The sequence below is a fragment of the Felis catus genome, chromosome A2, assembly GCF_018350175.1.
Source record: "Felis catus isolate Fca126 chromosome A2, F.catus_Fca126_mat1.0, whole genome shotgun sequence".
Classification (NCBI taxonomy): domain Eukaryota; kingdom Metazoa; phylum Chordata; class Mammalia; order Carnivora; family Felidae; genus Felis; species Felis catus.
The window spans coordinates 4,753,981-4,772,085 of NC_058369.1; the positions used below are offsets into that span (position 1 = coordinate 4,753,981).

Here is an 18,105-nt window from a genome sequence, read left to right on the forward strand (position 1 = left end):
GCATGGGGGGGGAGGGGGCCGGAGGCGGAGCTGCGGGTGTGGGGCGGTGTGTCGGGGATGCTCTGATATTGCACAGCCTAGGAAGCGCCAGGGTTCATTCTGGGGAGAGGGGCTGGAGAGATCAATGGTCTCAATTCTGCTTTCAGAGTTCTGCCTTGCGTGCCTCAGTTTACCCTCTGCCCCAAGGGGCGAAGTAGAGAGATATCAGGGATTTGGTTTCGTAATCCCTTTCCACTTGACCTCCCTCCCCTACTAATCCTCTTTAGGCGCCAAAGTACTCGTTTTCAACCCAGACGTGCTCAAGAACCAACCCGAGGCCATCCAGCCCTCCATCTGCCCGCCCGCTCATTTCACATCCCCCACTCGGCCGCAAAAACAGAAAATCAAGAGGCGGTGCTTTCTCCCGCAAGCTTTACATCCCTCCCGCGAGCCTCCTTTCTCTGTCCCACTTAGACTGGGAAACGGAAGATCAACTGGCGGCGCGGCTGCAGAGTCGGTTTCCTATTGGCCAGGACTGCTGGAGCTGCGCCCGCCCGCCCCACCTGGGCGGGGCTTCCGCGCAGACCTGGTGCCTTCTTGGGCCCCCGCGACTTCTGGCTGGCCTGGCCGTCTTAAAGGGGCCGCGGCAGGATCCGGTCGCTTGGCTGACTGCTCTCTCCAGACCAACCTGGGCCTCTCAGTATCCCAGGCTCGAGTGCCGACGGAGACCGGGAAGCCGAACGCTGGAGGCGCGGCATCAGCCTGTCGCGCTCGCTGCACCTGCCGAAAGTCCCTCCCACTACTTTTGGGCGCAGTTTCTCGAGTCACCATTAGGGGGAGGGGCGGCCAGAAACACATTGGCGAAAAATAATAATAGCTAACATTGACTCACGGCGTTGCACAAACCCAAGGCCTTTTTACTCACCTCTCGCGTCGTCCTCGCCAAAACTCTATAAGGTAGGTGGGTGGGACTGACTTTCCCACTTCACAGATGAGGAAACTGAGGTTAAACTGCTCTCCCCAGTCCACATGCCCACTACAGGGCAAAGCAGGGATTTAACTAGACCTGGAATTCTTACCCATCGCTCTATACTCTAAAAGTGATTAATTTCCCCTTAGCCGCTACTCTTCACCCTAGAGTTCCCAGGAGGTGGTGGTCTTATCATCATCGTCCTTTATCCAAAAATACAGCCATGAGGACCCATTTAGTCCTGCCCAGCCAGTGCTCAAATAGGTGCGTCCCAGACAAAGGAGCCTCTTCTTGAAGGTCCCCTAGGTGGTCTTCCTAGGTGGTCCTTGCAGGTGCCCTTCAACATGGGGAATACAGATGTTTTCCCACAGAAATGCCCCCAACAGGTGTTTTCTCACGGAAACATCCCTAGCAGGTGGGCCTCAATACACAGAAGCCTTTGTCCCGCCGCGCCCCCCCCCCACCTGCCCCGCGCGCCCCGCCGTCTGCTTTAATATGACTTGTCTCATGCAGATGTTCTCAGGTCTTTTTTCTCACTTGATCTCAATTCTATGCAGATAGAATTGAGATCATACAGCCTATACCCTTCATTTCACAGGTATGTTTCTCAACAGAAATCCACTCAAGAATGCATCATACAGCTCCCCTCCCCCCGCCTCCCCCCAAAGGCATGTTGCGGTTAAGTATACACCCATATGGGCACGTTTCCGTGTCACTGGGTCCTATAAGGTGTACTTAAACGCGGACGTGTCTCGTGCAGCTCTTTCCGATACATTTCTACGCAGGAATTGTTCATACAAACGTTGTTCATTTCATAGGGGAGCCATGCAGATGCGTTTCCTAAACAAACGTACCCTAACCCAGACGGCCGCGGTCAGGTGTTACAACGCAGGCGTGTTCTACGCAGCCGTTTCCCACACAGGTATGCTTCCGTTCGTCTACACTCCAGAGATGTGGCTCAACGCACACGTCTCCCACAGGTGTGCCCGCAACATAGGTGGGAGGTCCCTCTTACCCTAGCTCGCTTCCGCCCCTACTTACTCCTTGCTGTTGTAGAATTAGGTTCCCGTTACAGGTGCGTCCCTGGCGCGGCCCCACCCCCGTTCGGCTCCGCCCTCCCATCTGGGCTCAGGTGCACGAGCCGGAAGTGCGCTCCTCTCCCAGGTGAGTGACTAAACTTTCCGGGTCACGTGAACGGGAGGAGCTGAAGGAGTCCGACCGAGCTACCGACCGACGCACCGAGGGTTCGAGCCAGGTACTCGGACCGGGCACCGGAGCAAGGTCGAAGACGCCTGGGCCAGGTAGGGAGGTAGGACGCTCGCCTTGGCCTGCCGCCCCTTCCCCCCCACTTTCCTCTTCCCTTTCCCCGGCCCGGGAACGCGCCGCTCCGAGTTAATCTTTAATCTCTGACCTCTGGCGGCGGGGGCGGGGCAGGACTCCGGGGTGCCCTGGGCGGGTCACCCCTCCCCTGGGCCTGCGCCCGAGCCCAGCCCCCTCCCCCACCCCACCCCCGGCCTTTCTCTTTCTCCCGCCCCAGGTGCCGGGTCGCAGGTACCCCTGGCCCGAGATGCGGTAGAAACAGCGCGCAGGAGACGCCCGGTTCCCGGTGCCACCAGCCCGTCGCCCGGCCCATGGCGAGCCCCGGCCTGGGGCTGCTTCTGGCGCTCGGCCTGCAGCTGCTGCCCGCCCGCTGGGGCCGGGCCTGGGGGCAAAGTAGGTACCGGCCCGGGGCGCGCACGGGGCGGGGCTTGGAAGCGCGGGTTACCTGGGACCCGGAGAGGTCAGGAACTGGGGAGCGGGCATGGGATACCTTGAGAGGCGATCAGTGCTAGGGGTTTCCTTGGGCTGTCGCCGTTGGTGTAGAATTCCTGAGTCCCTGAGGAAGGGGGAATTGTGATCTGGGGGACAGGAAGCTCTATACCTGAGTCTCAGTGCGGCTGAGGTGTGTTGGGCAGACTGGGAGCCAGGAAGAGGCCTGCCTGGAGCTCTGATCCCGGGTTCACCAGGCTGGCCAGAGGTGTGGACTCAGCCATTCAGTCCTTCTATTTCAGTTTCGAGAGCCTGGGGGGAGGTGTGAGTCAGACACTCCAGGGAAACGCAGATCCACCCAGATCCTTAAGGGCCAGGGAGGGCCGGAGAGGTGGGGGGGTGGGGGGGCGGGGGGGGGGGGAGGGCAGGGTCAGGCTCCAGACACCATCCATTATAGCAGACCCCAACTCAGCACAAACTGCAAACTGCTGTAGGCTGCTTACTCGCTGCGGGGCTCTGCTGGGTTCGGGGCAACATCAACCCGGCGGGCCCTTGCAGGCAGGGCACCCACAGTCTCTACCAGAATGAAGACTCAGCAGAGTTCTAGCCGAGGGATGCCCGAGGGAGGTGCAGTTGTGCTAAGATGGGAAGGATAGATGAGGAATAATTTGTCCCTCCCCGCAGCGCTGGACCCCCCCGTAAATGACAACAGCACCATCACACCCTCTGACCCGGGCTCCGGCTCCCATGGGGCGCTGGTGAGTTACATGTGGGAGGAGGGCAGCGGGGTGTTATTCAGGAGTCCCACATGTAGCAGGTGGAGGGACCCAGAGGTGGCGGGTGCTTGGGAGGGGGGATCCCAAACATGGCAGGTGGGAGCCTGGGAGCCCCAGATGGGACAGATGGGACGTGGGAATCCTGGGTGGAGGAACCACACCACCAGAAGTGACAGGCTGGGGGGGGGCGCTTTGGGAGCCCTGGATGTTTCTCAGGTGAGGGTGGACAGGGTCCCCTGGCTCAGGTGAGCACACCTGTCCCTCCTCCTGCAGTCTCAGGAGGCTATCACCGCCATCATTGTGGTCTTCTCCCTCCTGGCCGCCTCGCTCCTGGCCGTGGGGCTGGTGCTGCTGGTTCGAAAACTTCGGGAGAAGCGGCAGACACAGGGCACCTACCGGCCCAGCAGCGAGGAGCAGGTGGGTGCCCGCGTGCCGCCGCCCCCCAACCTCAAGCTGCCGCCGGAGGAGCGGCTCATCTGAATGCCGGGGCCCCGTTGCCGCCTCCACCGCTGCCCAGGACTGCCCGGCGCTCGCTCACACACAGCAGCCGCCACCGAGGAAACAGCCTCTGATGGTTCAGGAGGACTTGGGGGGCCACGGGGCACCTGCCTGGTGGGCTCGGTGAAGCATGCCACCTTTGCTTGACTGCCTGCAACTGGGGGGTGCCGGGGCTGGGGGCCCGCCTCCCCGCTTGCTGCACCACCTTCGCTCGGCTGTCTAGCCCGCTGCCACACAGGCCCAACAAATCCCCTCTCCTTTCCTTCCAGTTCTCCCACGCAGCCGAGGCCCGGGCTCCCCAGGACTCCAAGGAGACAGTGCGGGGCTGCCTGCCCATCTAGGTCCCTTTTCCATCTCTCTCTCTCTCTCTCTCTCTCTCTCACTGTGTGACCTTGGGGGAAGGCAGAGCCCTCTCTGGGCAATCAAACCTACCTAGTGCTTAAGAATAGAAGGGAGGAAGGTGCTTCAAAGACTCTGCCCCTGAGGGGAAGGGAGGGTGGTGCTGCTTACATTTTTTATATATATATATATATATATATATATATACACGTATATACATAAATCCCATAGTGAGATATAATAAAACCTTTTTTTTTTTTTTTTAAGCCGGTGGGGCAGGAGTCAGTCTAGATGGAGAGGACAAACTCAGGGCTCATAGGCTGTTGAGAGATGAATTGTAAGGGTGCAAGAATCCAGGGGGGGCTTCCTGGAAGGGAGGGGCTTCCTGCTGCACCTGGGAGCCAGCTGGAGGAGGAGGAGGAAGGTGGCGGATGGGGTACGTTTCTGAGCACAGAGAGGGCCCCCAGATAAACTCACCAGGAAAACCAGCTTTGGGCTCATGTGGCTTTATTGAAGGACCAGGGTCTCCTCTGGGACCCTGATTCTTAACCTTCAAAACACTTTTTAAGCTCAGCGACTCTGGGCCGGCTCCTAGCCTGGGACTCCTGCCAGTCGCTGTCGGGTGCAGCAGGGGGCCTGAGGGCTCCTGGCCCCTTGGGGCACTGGAAATGAGCATGTTCTGCCAGCATGACCTCAGATGGCTGGGGCCTGGGGTTCTCTGGGGAACCAGGATCTGAGGAAGAATCAAGGGGCTCAAGGGGTTGGGATGTCCAGGTAATATCCAAGTTGGGCTTTGTGGGGACCAGAAGTTGGGGGCTTTCTGGAGGGCTGGACTGGGTGGGTGCTGTGGACAGCTGAGAGCAGGGGCTCTCCTGGGCTCTGGGGTCTTCAGCTGCCTTGCGGGGAGGGGAGAGATGTAGGATGAGAAGACTGGACTCGGGGTCCCCTGGGCTGCTGGGGTCTGCAGAAGCTGGTGGAGGCAGCTGGTGAAGGATGGCTTCTTGGCTGGCCTCCAAGGCTGGCTGGGAAATAGGGTCCTTTGAGGAGGTCGCGGCATCCGAAGACTGGAGGGTTTGCTGAGATGGCAGGTCCGCAGGCAGGGACAGGGGCTGGGGCTCTGGAAGTTTCTCATCGTCTGGTTGCCATCTTGGTCTTTCCGCTATGTCAGGCTGGGTGGGGGTAGGGGAACGGGCAAGTTGCTGGCCTTCAGATGCTGGGGAAGGCTGACAAGTCCGATGGACTTTTGGCAGGGGGGTTGGACGGGGGCTGGGGCTCTCACCAAGCTGAAGCAGCCGTCCGTGTCCTCTCTGTGACAGCAGTCCAAGCTCTGGCTGGGCCGCAGGCTCCCTGTCCTGCTGGCTCCCAGGCTCAGACTGTCCAGAATCTCGCCCAGCAAATCTAGTTCTTCTCCAGACCCCAGGAAGCTGCTGTCCAGAGCCTCCTCTGCCCATGGGTCCTGGGCCTCCTCAGGGCTCCGAGCAGGTGTCCTGGGTAAGGATGGGCAGCCCCAGATGTCTGCCCAAGACCCCTAGTCCTAATGGGACTGCTCTGGAGGTTCTGGAGTTTAGGGACCTGGCCTCCCTGCCCCCTCCCCCTGCCTTTGAGTCTCACCCTTCCTCCCGGGACTCGGAAGGTCTCTCTTCTAGTCGCCGTCTCCTGCTGGGGCGAAGGGGCCGGTTCTGCGAAGGACAGATTTGGAGGGTGGGGCCTCAGGAACTACAGGTTTCTGGAGGAGGGTGTGTGGTAAGTGGGCACCGAACACTGGGGTAGGTGAGCATGTGAGCAAGAAGTCTGGGTGTAGACAGAATGGGAGAAGGACAAGGTGGCGTTAGTGTCGCAGGGTGCTGGGGGAGACGCACTTACCTTTCCAAAGTGCTGGGTGATAGGCAGGCGCTGTTGCAGGCGATCTGAGCGGCTGGTGAGGGACGGGGCTCTCAGGGAGCCCCCCCTTTGCCGGCTAGAGTCCCCATCCTAGGAAGAGGGTGGGTGAGCCGGGTGGGTGAGCCCTTCTCCACTGCCCCGGCCGTTGGCCACCGGCCTTACCTTGTACATCAGAAGGCTGTGCACACCCTTCAAGCCGCTCTTGGCCTACGGAGGAGCCACAAAGAGAATTAGACTCCGCAGTGCTTTGAACCTGGGCAGTCAAGAGCTCGGCTCTCCGTCCCCTAGGATCACTGTCCTGCCATCTGTTCACGTTTGTGCTACACGGACCACCTGAGAAGTCAACACAGACTCACCCCTTGCCTAATAGAAACGAATTCCTAGAGGACATAACCACCGAACGAAACGGAGAGTGGCAAACACAGAACACTGTAAGTGGTGTCAGCATTCAAGAGACCAGCAACAGATAAGACCCAAGGGACAATTCGGTGCGGCAGAGGTTGGCCACAGGAAACTTGGGGGCTCGGGAGAAAAAGAAACACAAGGGCAGAGGCTGGGACCGTAGTGTCTGAGGACAAAAGATGTTCGCCAATGAATCTTGGTCGTCAGTTTTCAGCGGGGAAGAAATGATCCTGGCAGAAATGAGCAGGTAACCGGAAATTAAAAGCGCGAAGACTTATTTAACTGCCGGCTTGCTTCTGGTCAAAAGACATGTTTGCACTTTGCATGTGAGGTTAAAATGTCCTGTCCCCACGAGGGGTTGCCATGTGCCTTGTCCCCTGGTCTTCGTGACCCCCGCTCGGTGGCCTGTGTCGTGTAGCCTCACCGAGCGGTACATGTTTTTGACAGCTGGTTGAGTCTTGGCCTTGACCGAATGCAGGAGAGCACCGCCACCTTTCTGGGGAGACAGAATGGCAAGGGAGAGAGCCTTGGGCCTCTGGGGTTACCCCAGACTCCACCTCGTCACCCCAGCTGTGTGAGGCTGGACGAGCCCCTCTCCCTAGCTGAGTCTCCATTTCTTCTGTCTATAAATGAGCGTAACGGTGACCCTCCCTGGGGGCTGTTACGGGGCTAAGTTAATCCCATAATAAACACTAAGAGTGCGGTGTTCTACCTTTAGGTTGTCTGCCCAGAGCTGGTAGGAGTAAACAGCGCCTGCAGCGAGGAGAGGGGTGGTCACGGCTGGCGGGCGGGCTCAGGCGGGGGTGCTGGTGGGGCGGGGCTCCGGGCTAGACCCAGGGCTCACCTGAGGAGGCCCCATTGCAGGTGATCTCCTGCTCAAAGAGATCTGAGAAGCCCTCTCCTGTGTTCAGCTTCTCCAGTCGGCCTTCGATGAACTGGGGGTGGGGGAAGGGTCAGAAAAGGGCTGCCTCCGCCACTTTTGAATTGGAGGACCCGGGATTCTGCCGGCCCTGCATCCCTGGCCTCCGGGCCATCCCTGGCCCCTCCAAGGGACTCGCCTCCGGGACCCAGGAGTCTGGAGGCGCCTCAGGAAGCCAGGAAACCTCCCCCCACCCCGCACCAAGTCAGGACCAGTCCGGGACCAGACCCCGCCCCTCATAGGGATCCGGAAGTGGGACTCTGACACTCCCGACAGGCCTCCCCCCAAGTCGACCCCACCTTCAGGGACCCGAGAACCCATCCCTACACTGATGGACCCTGGAGTCCAGCCCACCTCCCAAGAACCCCAGAAATCGGGCTCCGCATCTCCTCCACGTCCCGATAACCCAGGAGTCCCCGCCCACCTCCTCTCCGGCAAGGGGAGGGCGCACTCAGGACACGCCTCCTTCAGAGTCCCGCACTTACACCCACCCACCCCTGACCCTGGATACTCCATCCTCAGGGACCCAGGAATTTAGTCCCACCCTAATCTCCCCAGGAACCTGGGACTAGATCTTATCCCTCGGGAGCCCAGGAGTCAGGGGCTCCCATCTTTAGCGACACAGTTCAGTCATGCCTCCCCCACCCGGGGACCCTGAGGGCGGGACCCCCAGCTGGACCGACTCTAGTCTCGCCCATGGAACCCAGGCATCCGCCCCTCGGGGTCCGGCTCGCTCCCAGGGACCCAGGGTTGTCCTCCCCAGCCCCTACTTAGCCCCGCCCCCGGCCCCAGCCCCGCCCTCAGGGTTCTGGAGCACCTGTTTGAACAGCTGCAGGTGCACAGCCCTCCGATGGAAGGCCTGCAGGGGCGCCCCCGGCTTCTGGGCCAGGAAGGCCTCTTCACTGAAGGTCACAGGCTGACCCTAGAAAAAAAAAGACCCGTGACCTGATCTTCCCGTGGCTCTCCTGGACCCCAACTGTCTCCCTTATTGGCTCACATATCTATGTAGCAAGGTTGAGCGCCTACTGTGTGCCTGATCTTGCACAGCGTCTCGTGGGCCGCAGGGAGATGGGAGCCTTTGAGGAGGAGGAGGGCGGGACCTGACTCAGGTGCTCACCATGGGGGAGGACACACAGTAGGGGGCGAGGGTGGGAGCCCCTTGAGAGTGAACACAAGGGAGATGAAAGTCCTAATCCAGGCGAGCAATCATGGGGGCCAGAGCAGGGTGGAGACAGAGGAGGGGAGAAATGGGCAGATTTGGGATGTGGTGTAAAGGCAGAGCCAACAGGAATGTCAGATGCTCACACGATAGACCCCCCCCCCCAATTTTTAGAATAGTTGTGAAAACAGGGGTGGGGGGAAGTTTGAGAGTCAGCAGATCCTGAAGTCCTGGCTTCAACACTCACCTGCTGTGGGACTTCTCCAAGCCTTGGTTTCCTCATAAGTAAAATGGGACCATAATGGTATCTAGCTTATCACACTCTTGTGAGCATTAGTGAGATCATAGTAACAGAAAAACCTAGCATTTATTGAGTGTTCACGATGTGCTAGGCACTACCCGAACATGTTGCATATGCCCATTCACTGACTCACCTGACCCTTTCGTGTGGGTGCTAGTGGGATCCCATTTTACAGATGGGCAAACAGAGGCACAGAGTAAGTGCTCCATAAAGGCTAGGCATTTATTATTATTATTATTATTATTATTATTATTAATCCTTCAGGACCCACGAGGCCTCCCCCTCGGCCTACCCGCTGCTCACCGGCCTGCAGACGAGCGCATCGCGGTATCCCCCGAAGAGCAGGGCCTGGGCTTTGAGGAAGAGACGGGACACCCCTTCCCCGGGCGCCAGGGCAACCTTCCTTAGCCGCAGCCTCAGCAGGGACACCTGGAGGACAAGGGGGCAGCTGTGAGCCGGTGGGTGTGGGGCCTCCCCTCCACCACGCGCGGGGGGGAGCAGAGAAGGGGGTAACACTGACCACGTCTGGGGGCAACGCTTGCACGTCGTCGAAGGGCGTCTCTAAGGTATTGGAGTCCACGTTCATCATCACGACTTCCTCCAGGGCTTTCTCCCGCACTCTCTGCATTGGGGAGTGAGGGTGGGGACGGCCGCTCAGGGCCCGAGGGTCTCTGGCGGGGGCAGTTATTTGGGGGTCCAAAAGAGGGGAATCCCGCAGGCCGCTGCGGTCCAGGTCCGCTCTCACTCACCTCGGCGAGACTGGAGTGCACTCCGATGAGGTAGGGCATGGGCGCACTGCGGACGACCGAGGGGACAGGGTCATGCAGGCGCCGCCCAGGGGTCCCCAGGACCCCAGGCCTCTTCCCCAAGCTCGGCCCCCGCCCCTCACCAGCAGTAGTCCAGCAGATGCGGCGGCAGCGTGGGGATCAGCACGTGCTCCCAGTGCATGGGGTACAGGAGGGCGCAGGACGCGTGGACGCACGAAGTCAGCTGGGGACAGGTGGGGGGCCGTGGAGTCAGGGCGTGGACCCCCAGCTTCAAGGAACCTCTTCGGGACGGTGGCTCTCCCGGCTCCATTCCCCACGTCCCCAGTCTCCTGTCCCTCTCTCCCCCTCCTCGCCCCTTGCCCACCCCCTACTGCGTGAGAGGTGAAAACTCCAATCCCTTCAGGAATCCTGTGACGGCCAAGAATTCGGCAAATTACAGGGCTTGGAGCAGGTGGAGCCAGGACTCAGCGGGTCTCAGGCGCTCCCTTTAGGGGGCGGGGCTAATATACAACCCTCGGGGAGCTCTCTCCGCAGTGGTAGAACAGCCCGCTAACTCCACCCACAAAGAGGCGGGGCTAGAATTCAGCTTCCTTAGGCCCGCCCCTAGGGGAGGAGCCGGCGTTCCTCACCGCCCCCCTTCCCCCACCCGGGTCCTCCTCCTAGAGACCCAACTACAATTTAGAGCTCCCCCGCACCTCCCCGACGGCACCCTCCAGAGGGGCGGAGCCAGCCTTGCTCTGGCCCATAGTGGGTGGGGTCTGGACCAAGCGCTCCCAAAGAGGGGGCGCTACAGCTCAGCCCACGCCGATTCCCCCCGCTAAGGGCGGAGCCAGGATTCCACTCCATCCTGAGGCTCAAAGGGGCAGAGCCAGGCCTTCGCCTCAGGTCTCGCCCAGAGGAATTAGACTGGGAATCCGTCCCGTGGTCACGGCCCCAGGGGCGAAGCCCCACCCCCGGCCCGGCTGGCCCCGCCTCACGGTGCTCAGCTTGCTGGCGGTGAGAAGGACCCTTCTCTCCGCCAGGAGCGCGGCGAACAGCCCCACGATGTTCTCGTCTGTCACCGCCACCACCAGCTCCGTTAGGTTCCTCTGAGGATCAGAGAGAAGCGCTGGTCGCGAGGGACCACAAGATGTGGCAGCCCCCTCCGGGTTTCGGGACCTCTCCCCGCCCCCAGAACTCCCTCCCAGGTGTCCACTCACGTTCTCAGGAATGGATGGCAGGCGGCCAGAGTCGGGGGCTACGAAGCAGGAGAGCTGGGCGGGGGGATGAGCGGGGGCACCGATCAGTCAGGGGTTGGCCTTGAGGGCCCAGCCCAACGGGGTCCCCAGTTCTGCTCACCGGCCTGCTGTTCCCAGGGGCAGGGGGCGGGATGCTTTGTGCACTGGAGATGGTCACTCCGCTGCCCTGGGAGAGAGGTGTAGCTGCGTAGTCCTCGGGGCTGGGGTACAGCCTCCCCACCCACCTAAGGTCGGACTCCCAGGGATTGGGGGCTACTCACCAGCTCCACGGAGGCCTGGGTCCCAGGCAGGGGCTGGTGCAGCAGATTTAGAAGAAGTTCCTCCACCTCAGAGACCTGGGTGGGGGTGGAGTGTCTGAGCTGGGGGGGGTGGGTGGGTTGAGGATTGGCTGGGGCTAGGTGGTCTGGGAGGAGCTGAGGGGCTCAGGTCAGGCCTGGGAATTCCGAGCCTGGTGGAGGGCTTGGGAGGGTAGAGGCTGGGACTCCCACGGGAAGAAGAGGGAGGCTGGTCTCACTTGGTCCTGGGCCAGGAGGTCGCCCACTGTGTTCAGTAGCTTGTAAAACACCTCAAACCAAGGCAGATGGCTGTGGAGAGGGCGCGTACGTTCCACGAAGTGCCCCCAGGCCAAGGCCCTTCCCACCCGCCCCCCCCCCAGAGCCCCAAATCTCACACCTGAGGATGCACAGGCAACTGTGGGCACCAGCCCGTAGGTGGCAGAAACCAAATCTGCGGGTGCCGCTCAGGTCGGTGAGGGCAAAGGTGAAATGTTGTACAGCTGGGCTGGGGGGCTCCCTGGAGGTGGGAAGGGCTCTCAGAGACCCAAGGGTCCCAGGTCCCCGAACCACGCCCCCACCCCAGCACCAACAACACTCCTACTGCTGTGTCCACCAGTCTGGGGCTCTGGGTGTATAGATCCTTAGTTGTCAGGGTCCCTGAGTCCCTGGGTCCCTGGGTGTTTGTGGGGGTCCCTGAGAAGTCTGAGTCCTTGGGTTCCTGCAAGTAAGCTTCCTTCCATACCTTTCCACATCAAAAGGGAAGCAGAATTTAGGCACCATCTGCATAGCTTCCTGGGGATGGAGAGAGGGCACACTGCTTGGCCATTCGGGTTAGGCCCCACCCCTGGCCAAGACAATCTCTTCCCCTGCCGGGACTGGCCCTGGGCCCAGGGGAGCCAAGAACCAGCCAGCATACCTGGTCCCTGAAGTCTGGGGGAAACTGCCGCAGGATGGGGGGATCTGTGGGAGAGCGGGCTTCTAAGTTCAGGGCCCCAGACCTGCCCTCCACGTCCCCACCCCCACCTGATGCCCCCAACTCACCTTCTTGCAGGGAGGCAGGGCGGGCTGCTTCGAAGAACCAATCAAACACGGCAGGTGGACCCCCTCTGTGGGGGCAGGAATGGGCTTTAGTGGGTCCAGGGGCTTCCTTCTGTGTCTGTGGTTGTGTCTGCAACTCTGTACCTGTGTGTGTGACCTCAATGGTTTGTGACAGTGAGTTGGTTGTGGGGTGCCGTGCGAACAATAGTATTGAAGGTGTGTGTGTGTGACGGAGAAGTGTGAAGGACCGAGTGTGACTTGTGTGCATGTGTGGACATGACGTGTGTGAGCCCGTGACTTGTGTTTAGGTGCTGTGTGACTTGGGTGAGCACACAGGTGTGTGTGCGCATGACTTGGGTGAACATGCAGGGGTGTGTGTGTTTGTGATTCTCTCCTGTGTTTTCCTGGAAGGATGAGACTGACCAGTGTCGGTGTCCGGTCGATGAGTGTGTGTGACCAAGCCAGCGTGGGGACAAATAGAATCCACAACTTCTTGTGTGGCTGTGAGTGTGGCTGGGTAAATGTGTGAGCATCTCTGTGGTCTGGAGACCAAGAGACCCTGCCCATGCGTCTCTGGCTGGGAGACTTCATGGTGGCCCAAGGGCTGACCCCAAATTTGTCATCAGAGGAAGGAGGGCAGCATGCCCTTGTGCCCCTGGGGGCCCTGCACTCTTTACTGCCTTCGCTTGCCCCCCCACCCCTCACCCCACAGAGGATGCTGGGTCCTGGGCTCAGGGACAGGGACAGGGAGACCAGAAGGGAGACAGCACAGGGATGGGGAGTGACTATAGACACACAGAGCCCCCGACACGGGAACCCCCCAGCACTTCACTCTCATGCTGGCATGGTCCCACACGAGCACCCAGGCACATGGACCCCACACAGTCTTCCCTCACCCCCAACCCCCGCTCCCTGCTGACCCCCGGAAGCCATGTTCCTCATGACTCTGATACACCAAGAGGTGCCTGCTCAGAGTTGCAAACTTAGTCACCCGGAGCCGGAAGGAGAAAGAAAGACAGGGAAGAGGGGCTGAGAGACATGCCCCAGTCCCAGCCACCTGCCCCTGTGGCTCACAACCCCTCCCGGGCCTGCCCCACCCCAGCTCCCCTTGGCCCCAGCCCGGGCCTGCTCTGGGAATCTTGGTCCAGAGAGTGGGGGAGGGTGTAGCTCTTACTCAGCTCTGGATCCCATGGTCCCTGCGGGGCCGCCGGTGGGGCCCTTGCCCTAGGGGTCCTGGGGGGCCTGTGCTTGCGTAGGGCTGGGCCCTGAGCCGGCTCAGCTTCCTGTGTGGCCGGGAGAGGAAGTTTAACGGGTGACGTCCCAGGAGGGAGGCCCCCGCCCCCACCCACTGTGAGAGACCCAGGCATCCTGTCTCCTAGCCTTCCCAGGGATGGGTGGGCATGGGTGGTGGGCTCGGAGGCCAGACCCCCAGCACTGTCCTGCCAGGCCAGGGCACCTCTGACCCCTGACATCATACCCAGGCCTCCCTCTGTCTGTGGCAGCCAAAGACTCACAATTTGCTTGAAATGCTTCCTCTTCGCTCAACTCTACTTTCCTTTGGTCTTTCTGCATCAGTCATTCCCTTTAGGACCACCAGAGGGAGCCAGGCTGGAGAGTGAACGCAGGGGAGCCAGGGAGGTGGAGAGACAGCACTCAGAACACAGGTAGAGGCAGGCCACACACACACACACACACACACACACACACACACACACACCTCTAAGGTCTCCAGCCAAGACACAAGTGGAGATGAGACTGAACAGAGAGCTTCATGCCCCCCTTTCTCTCCAGGGAGGCTGGACCACAACCAGGACTGCAGATGGACGGTGCAGATTACTTGGCATCCGTCTCTCTCTCGCACAGTCTTAGACATTGCTAGAGACTGAATGTTTGTGTCCACCCAAAATTTACATATTAAATCCTACCCCCGCCACCAGGGTGATGGTATTAGGAGGTGGGACCAATGGGAGACGATTGAGCCATGGGGGCAGGGCCCTCATGAGTGGGATCAATGACCTTATGAGACCCCAGAGAGCCCCTCCCCCCTTCTGCCACGGGAGGACATGGTGAAGAGACAGCGGTCTCTATGAGCCAGGGAGTGGGTCCTCAACTGGACACGAAGTCTGCCGGTGCCTTGATGTTGGACTTCCAGTCCTGAAAATTGCAAGAAGCAAATGTGTATTGTTTATGAGCCACCCAGTTTATGGCATTCTGTTAGAGAAGCCCTAATGATCTAAGGCCTGGAGTCTGGGAGGAAGTTCAGCTGAGTGTTGACCTCTCTGTATTAATTATCTATTGCCGTGCAACAAGTCACCCTAAAGCGAACGGCATAAAAGAACACCCGTTTGTCGTCTGGCAGTTTCTGTGGGGGCCCGGACTCTGGGCACAGCTCAGCTGGGTCCTCTATTGCAGGATCTCTCAGCTGTAGCAACGTGTCCCCTGGGCTGTGGTCTCATCCGAAGGACCAGGCGGCAAATGGTCTGCGTGGAAGCTCACTTGGTGGCTGTTGGCAGGATTCAGTTCACTGTGGATTGTGGGACTGAGGGTCTCAGGTCCTCGCTGGCTGCTGGCTGGAGGCTGCCCTCGGTTCTTTGCCACACGGACCTTCCCAACACGCTGCTTCCTTCACCACAGCAAGCAGGCTGAGAAGACCACAGAATGTATCAAGGCAGAAGTCAGTCTTTTGTAACTTAGTCTTAGAAGTGACATCCCATCATCTTTGACGTATCAAAGATGATACGTCAAGAAGCCATCACCAGGTCCAGCCCACCCTCAGTGGGAGGGGATCACACGGGGGCATGAATAGGTGAGAAGGGCCTCACTGGGGGCAGTCTGAGAAGGCACCTTCTCTATTCTCTGGGCCTTCATTTTCCCACTCTAAAATGAGGAAATCACGGGGCGCCTGGGTGACTCAGTCAGTCAAGTGTCCAACTTCGGCTCAGGTCACGATCTCACGGTTTGTGGGTTTGAGCCCTGTGTCTGGATCTGTGCTGACAGCTCAGAGCCTGCAGCCGGCTTTGAATTCTGTGTCTCCCTCTCTCTCTGCCCCTCCCCTGCTCATGCTCTGTCTCTCTCAAAAATAAATAAACGTTAAAAAGATTTATTAAAATGGAGAAATCAGGACATGTAGAGTGGAGTTGCTCATTCATTCAACAAAGAATTACTTGAGGGTCTGTGTTGTATCAGGCTCTTCTGGGCATGTGGTGACCAAGGTAGACAAGATTCCTGTCTTCATGAAGTTTACATTCTAGTAGGCAAGGAAGAGGACAGACAAGAAACAAGACGAGATCATTGGAGTTAGCAATAGGCATGAGGAGTAAATGAAACAAGATAGTTGATGGAGAGTGACTGGGTGCTAATTTTAGATTCGCCAGGGAAGGCCACTCCGAGAAGTGACATTTGAACTGAAGCCTGCAGACCAAAGTAGCAGAATAGCAAGTGCAAAGGCCCTGAGGTTGAATCGAGCTTGATTTGATTGACCACAAAAAGAAGGTCACTGCAGTTTCAACTTAGTTGAGTGAGGGGGAGGATGATGGAGAGGTAGTCAGCAGGGGGGCGGTGGAGAGCAAGGTGAGAGTTTGAGTTTCAGTCTGAGTGTGAGGAGAGTCGTGGCAAGGTTTTGAACAAGGGAGGGGCAGGCTTCGCACGTGCGATTTGCATATAAAGGCTCCTCTCTGGCTGCTGTGGATGAAGAACACACTTTAAGGGGACAGGGGTGGCAGCCGGGGGTCCAGGGAAGCGATCGGGAGGGGGGTTGTCTGGATGCTCAATAATGGAGGCTGAGACCAGGGTCCAGCCAAGTGGAGAGAAGGGGTCAAATTTGGGGTGTCTTTTGGAGACAGAGACAACCAGACTCAGCAAGAGATAGGAAGAGCATGTTGGGCGCAGGAAACGGGGAATCAAGGCTGATTCAGATCTGGGGTCTGAGCAACAGCACGGTGCCATTTGTCAGAGAAGGGGATGCTTTGGGAGTAGAACGGGGAGTTCTTTTGTGGCCACATTAGGTTTGAGAGGGTAAAGAGAGCCACGTTCACTGCCTGGTCGGTCCATTTTCTTTCTGCTCTACCAGCCAGCTCTGTGCTGTGCTTGCTGAAATGCGGGTTGCTGGGGACTGGCATCCAGGCTGTGCTCCCCACACTTCTTCCTCGAGGCTGCAGGGGGACCCGGTTAGTCAGGGGTCTGGAACCCCAGTCCGGGCCAGGTGGCCTAGCACAGAGTGGGGTGGACGTAGCTGATTGGCTCTCAGCAACTCCCCCTCCTTCTTTCTCTTCCTCCTGGTCTGCCTCCCTCGGTATTGCAGAAGCCAGAAAATTAAAAAGCAAAAAGACACAAAAACACAAAACCCCACAACAAGCCAAAGCATTTCCTAGACTTCTTTGCCGCCCTGGTTCTGGAAGCACACGAGGTTCTGCTAACCAGAAATGCTCACGAGAGATTTGCAAGGCAGAAGTGAGAGCAGAACTCTGCGTTTGTACCTATTTCCAGCGTTGTGCGGCGTTGGGAGGTGTGCTTGGATTCTGTAATTCTGGTGGCGGTGCCTTTCCCACCGAGCAGAGGAAGCAGTTCCCCGGTGGCTCAGCTCTGTGGTGTTCTGACCTGTTCCAGGGCTACTCAGAACGTGGCCTCAGAGGCAGTAGCCTCACCCAGCATCACCTGGGAGCTTGTTAGAAATGCAAGGTCTGGGGGCGCCTGAGTGGCTCAGTCGGTTAGACACTCTTGATTTCAGTTCTGGTCATGATCTCGTGGTTCATGAGTTCAAACCCCACAGCGGGCTCTGAGCTGACAGTGCGGAGCCTGCTTAGGATTCTCTCTCTCTCTCTCTCTCTCTCTCTCTCTCTCTCTCCCACTCTCTCTGCCCCTCCCATGATCTCTCTCTCTCTCTCTCTCCTTGAAATAAGTAAACTAAACTTTAAGAATGTTTTTTAAAAATGCAAGGGCTGAGGCACCTGGCTGGCTTAGTTGGTGGAGCGTGCAACTCTTGGTTGTGGGTTTGAGCCCCATGTTGGGTGTAGAGATTATTTAAAAATAAAATCTTAAAAAATGTAAAGTCTTGGGCCCTACTCCCCAAAACCTATTAAACCAGGAAGTCTAGGGTGGGACCCAGGAAGCTGTGCTCTGGCCAAGTTTTCCTGGTGATTCATTGATTCTTTTCTTTCTTTCTTTCTTTCTTTCTTTCTTTCTTTCTTTCTTTCTTTCTTTCTTTCTTTCTTCTTTCTTTCTCTTTCTTTCTTTCTTTCTTTCTTTCTTTCTTTCTTTCTTTCTTTCTTTCTTTCTTTTTCTTCCTTCCTTCTTTCTTTCCTTTCTTTTTCTTTTCATTATTTTTTAAAAATTTATTTTGAGGGGCGCCTGGGTGGTGCAGTCGGTTAAGCGTCCGACTTCAGCCAGGTCACGATCTTGCGGTCCGTGAGTTCGAGCCCTGCGTCAGGCTCTGGGCTGATGGCTCAGAGCCTAGAGCCTGTTTCCGATTCTGTGTCTCCCTCTCTCTCTGCCCCTCCCCCGTTCATGCTCTGTCTCTCTCTGTCCCAAAAATAAACGTTGAAAAAAAAATTTAAAAAAAATTTATTTTGAGAGAGAGAGTGTGAAAGCAGGGAAGGGGCAGAGAGAGAGGGAGAGAGAGAATATCCTAAGAAGTCTCCATACCATCAGCGCAGAGCCCGAAGTGAGGCTTGAATTCATGAACCGCGAGATTATGACCAGAGCTGAAATCAAGATTTGGACGCCTAACTGAGCCACCCAGGCGCCCCCCATTATTTTTTTTAATGTCGGCTTTACACCCAACTTCGGGCTTGAACTGACAAGCCTGAGGCCCAGGGT

General features: G+C 58.2%; 2 protein-coding genes across 6 annotated transcripts; one reads left to right on the forward strand and one right to left on the reverse strand.

Annotated features, from left to right (window-relative positions):
- The first annotated feature begins 69 nt into the window (after positions 1–69).
- CRB3 (crumbs cell polarity complex component 3) lies at positions 70–6,876 on the forward strand. Of its 4 annotated transcripts, XM_045044709.1 has the most exons (7): positions 70–936; positions 1,768–1,871; positions 2,114–2,250; positions 2,487–2,662; positions 3,383–3,456; positions 3,748–3,891; positions 4,242–6,876. In XM_045044709.1, the coding sequence occupies exons 4-7, from the start codon at positions 2,581–2,583 to the stop codon at positions 4,311–4,313; spliced, it is 372 nt and encodes a 123-aa protein (XP_044900644.1). In that variant the 5' UTR covers positions 70–936; positions 1,768–1,871; positions 2,114–2,250; positions 2,487–2,580; the 3' UTR covers positions 4,314–6,876. The 4 variants fall into 4 exon arrangements, 3 of the variants coding, with proteins under 3 accessions (XP_044900644.1, XP_044900637.1, XP_023100013.1); XM_045044702.1 differs by having other exon boundaries at positions 1,768–2,258; XM_023244245.2 differs by having other exon boundaries at positions 1,768–2,250.
- DENND1C (DENN domain containing 1C) lies at positions 4,802–13,828 on the reverse strand. 2 transcript variants are annotated; one of them, XM_003981724.6, is made up of 24 exons: positions 13,806–13,828; positions 13,466–13,574; positions 12,295–12,359; positions 12,170–12,213; positions 11,996–12,045; positions 11,651–11,770; positions 11,493–11,562; positions 11,239–11,313; positions 11,079–11,144; positions 10,940–10,993; positions 10,718–10,828; positions 9,863–9,963; positions 9,723–9,768; positions 9,494–9,595; positions 9,277–9,402; positions 8,331–8,435; positions 7,439–7,529; positions 7,307–7,347; positions 7,019–7,090; positions 6,355–6,399; positions 6,175–6,282; positions 5,923–5,990; positions 5,591–5,798; positions 4,802–5,480 (listed from the first exon to the last, which is right to left on the reverse strand). In XM_003981724.6, exons 2-24 carry the CDS (start codon positions 13,480–13,482, stop codon positions 4,857–4,859), a joined length of 2,409 nt encoding a protein of 802 aa, XP_003981773.3. In that variant the 5' UTR covers positions 13,483–13,574; positions 13,806–13,828; the 3' UTR covers positions 4,802–4,856. The 2 variants fall into 2 exon arrangements, with proteins under 2 accessions (XP_003981773.3, XP_019671929.3); XM_019816370.3 differs by lacking the exon at positions 13,806–13,828 and having other exon boundaries at positions 12,295–12,435; positions 13,466–13,548.
- Between the last annotated feature and the right edge of the window lie 4,277 nt (positions 13,829–18,105).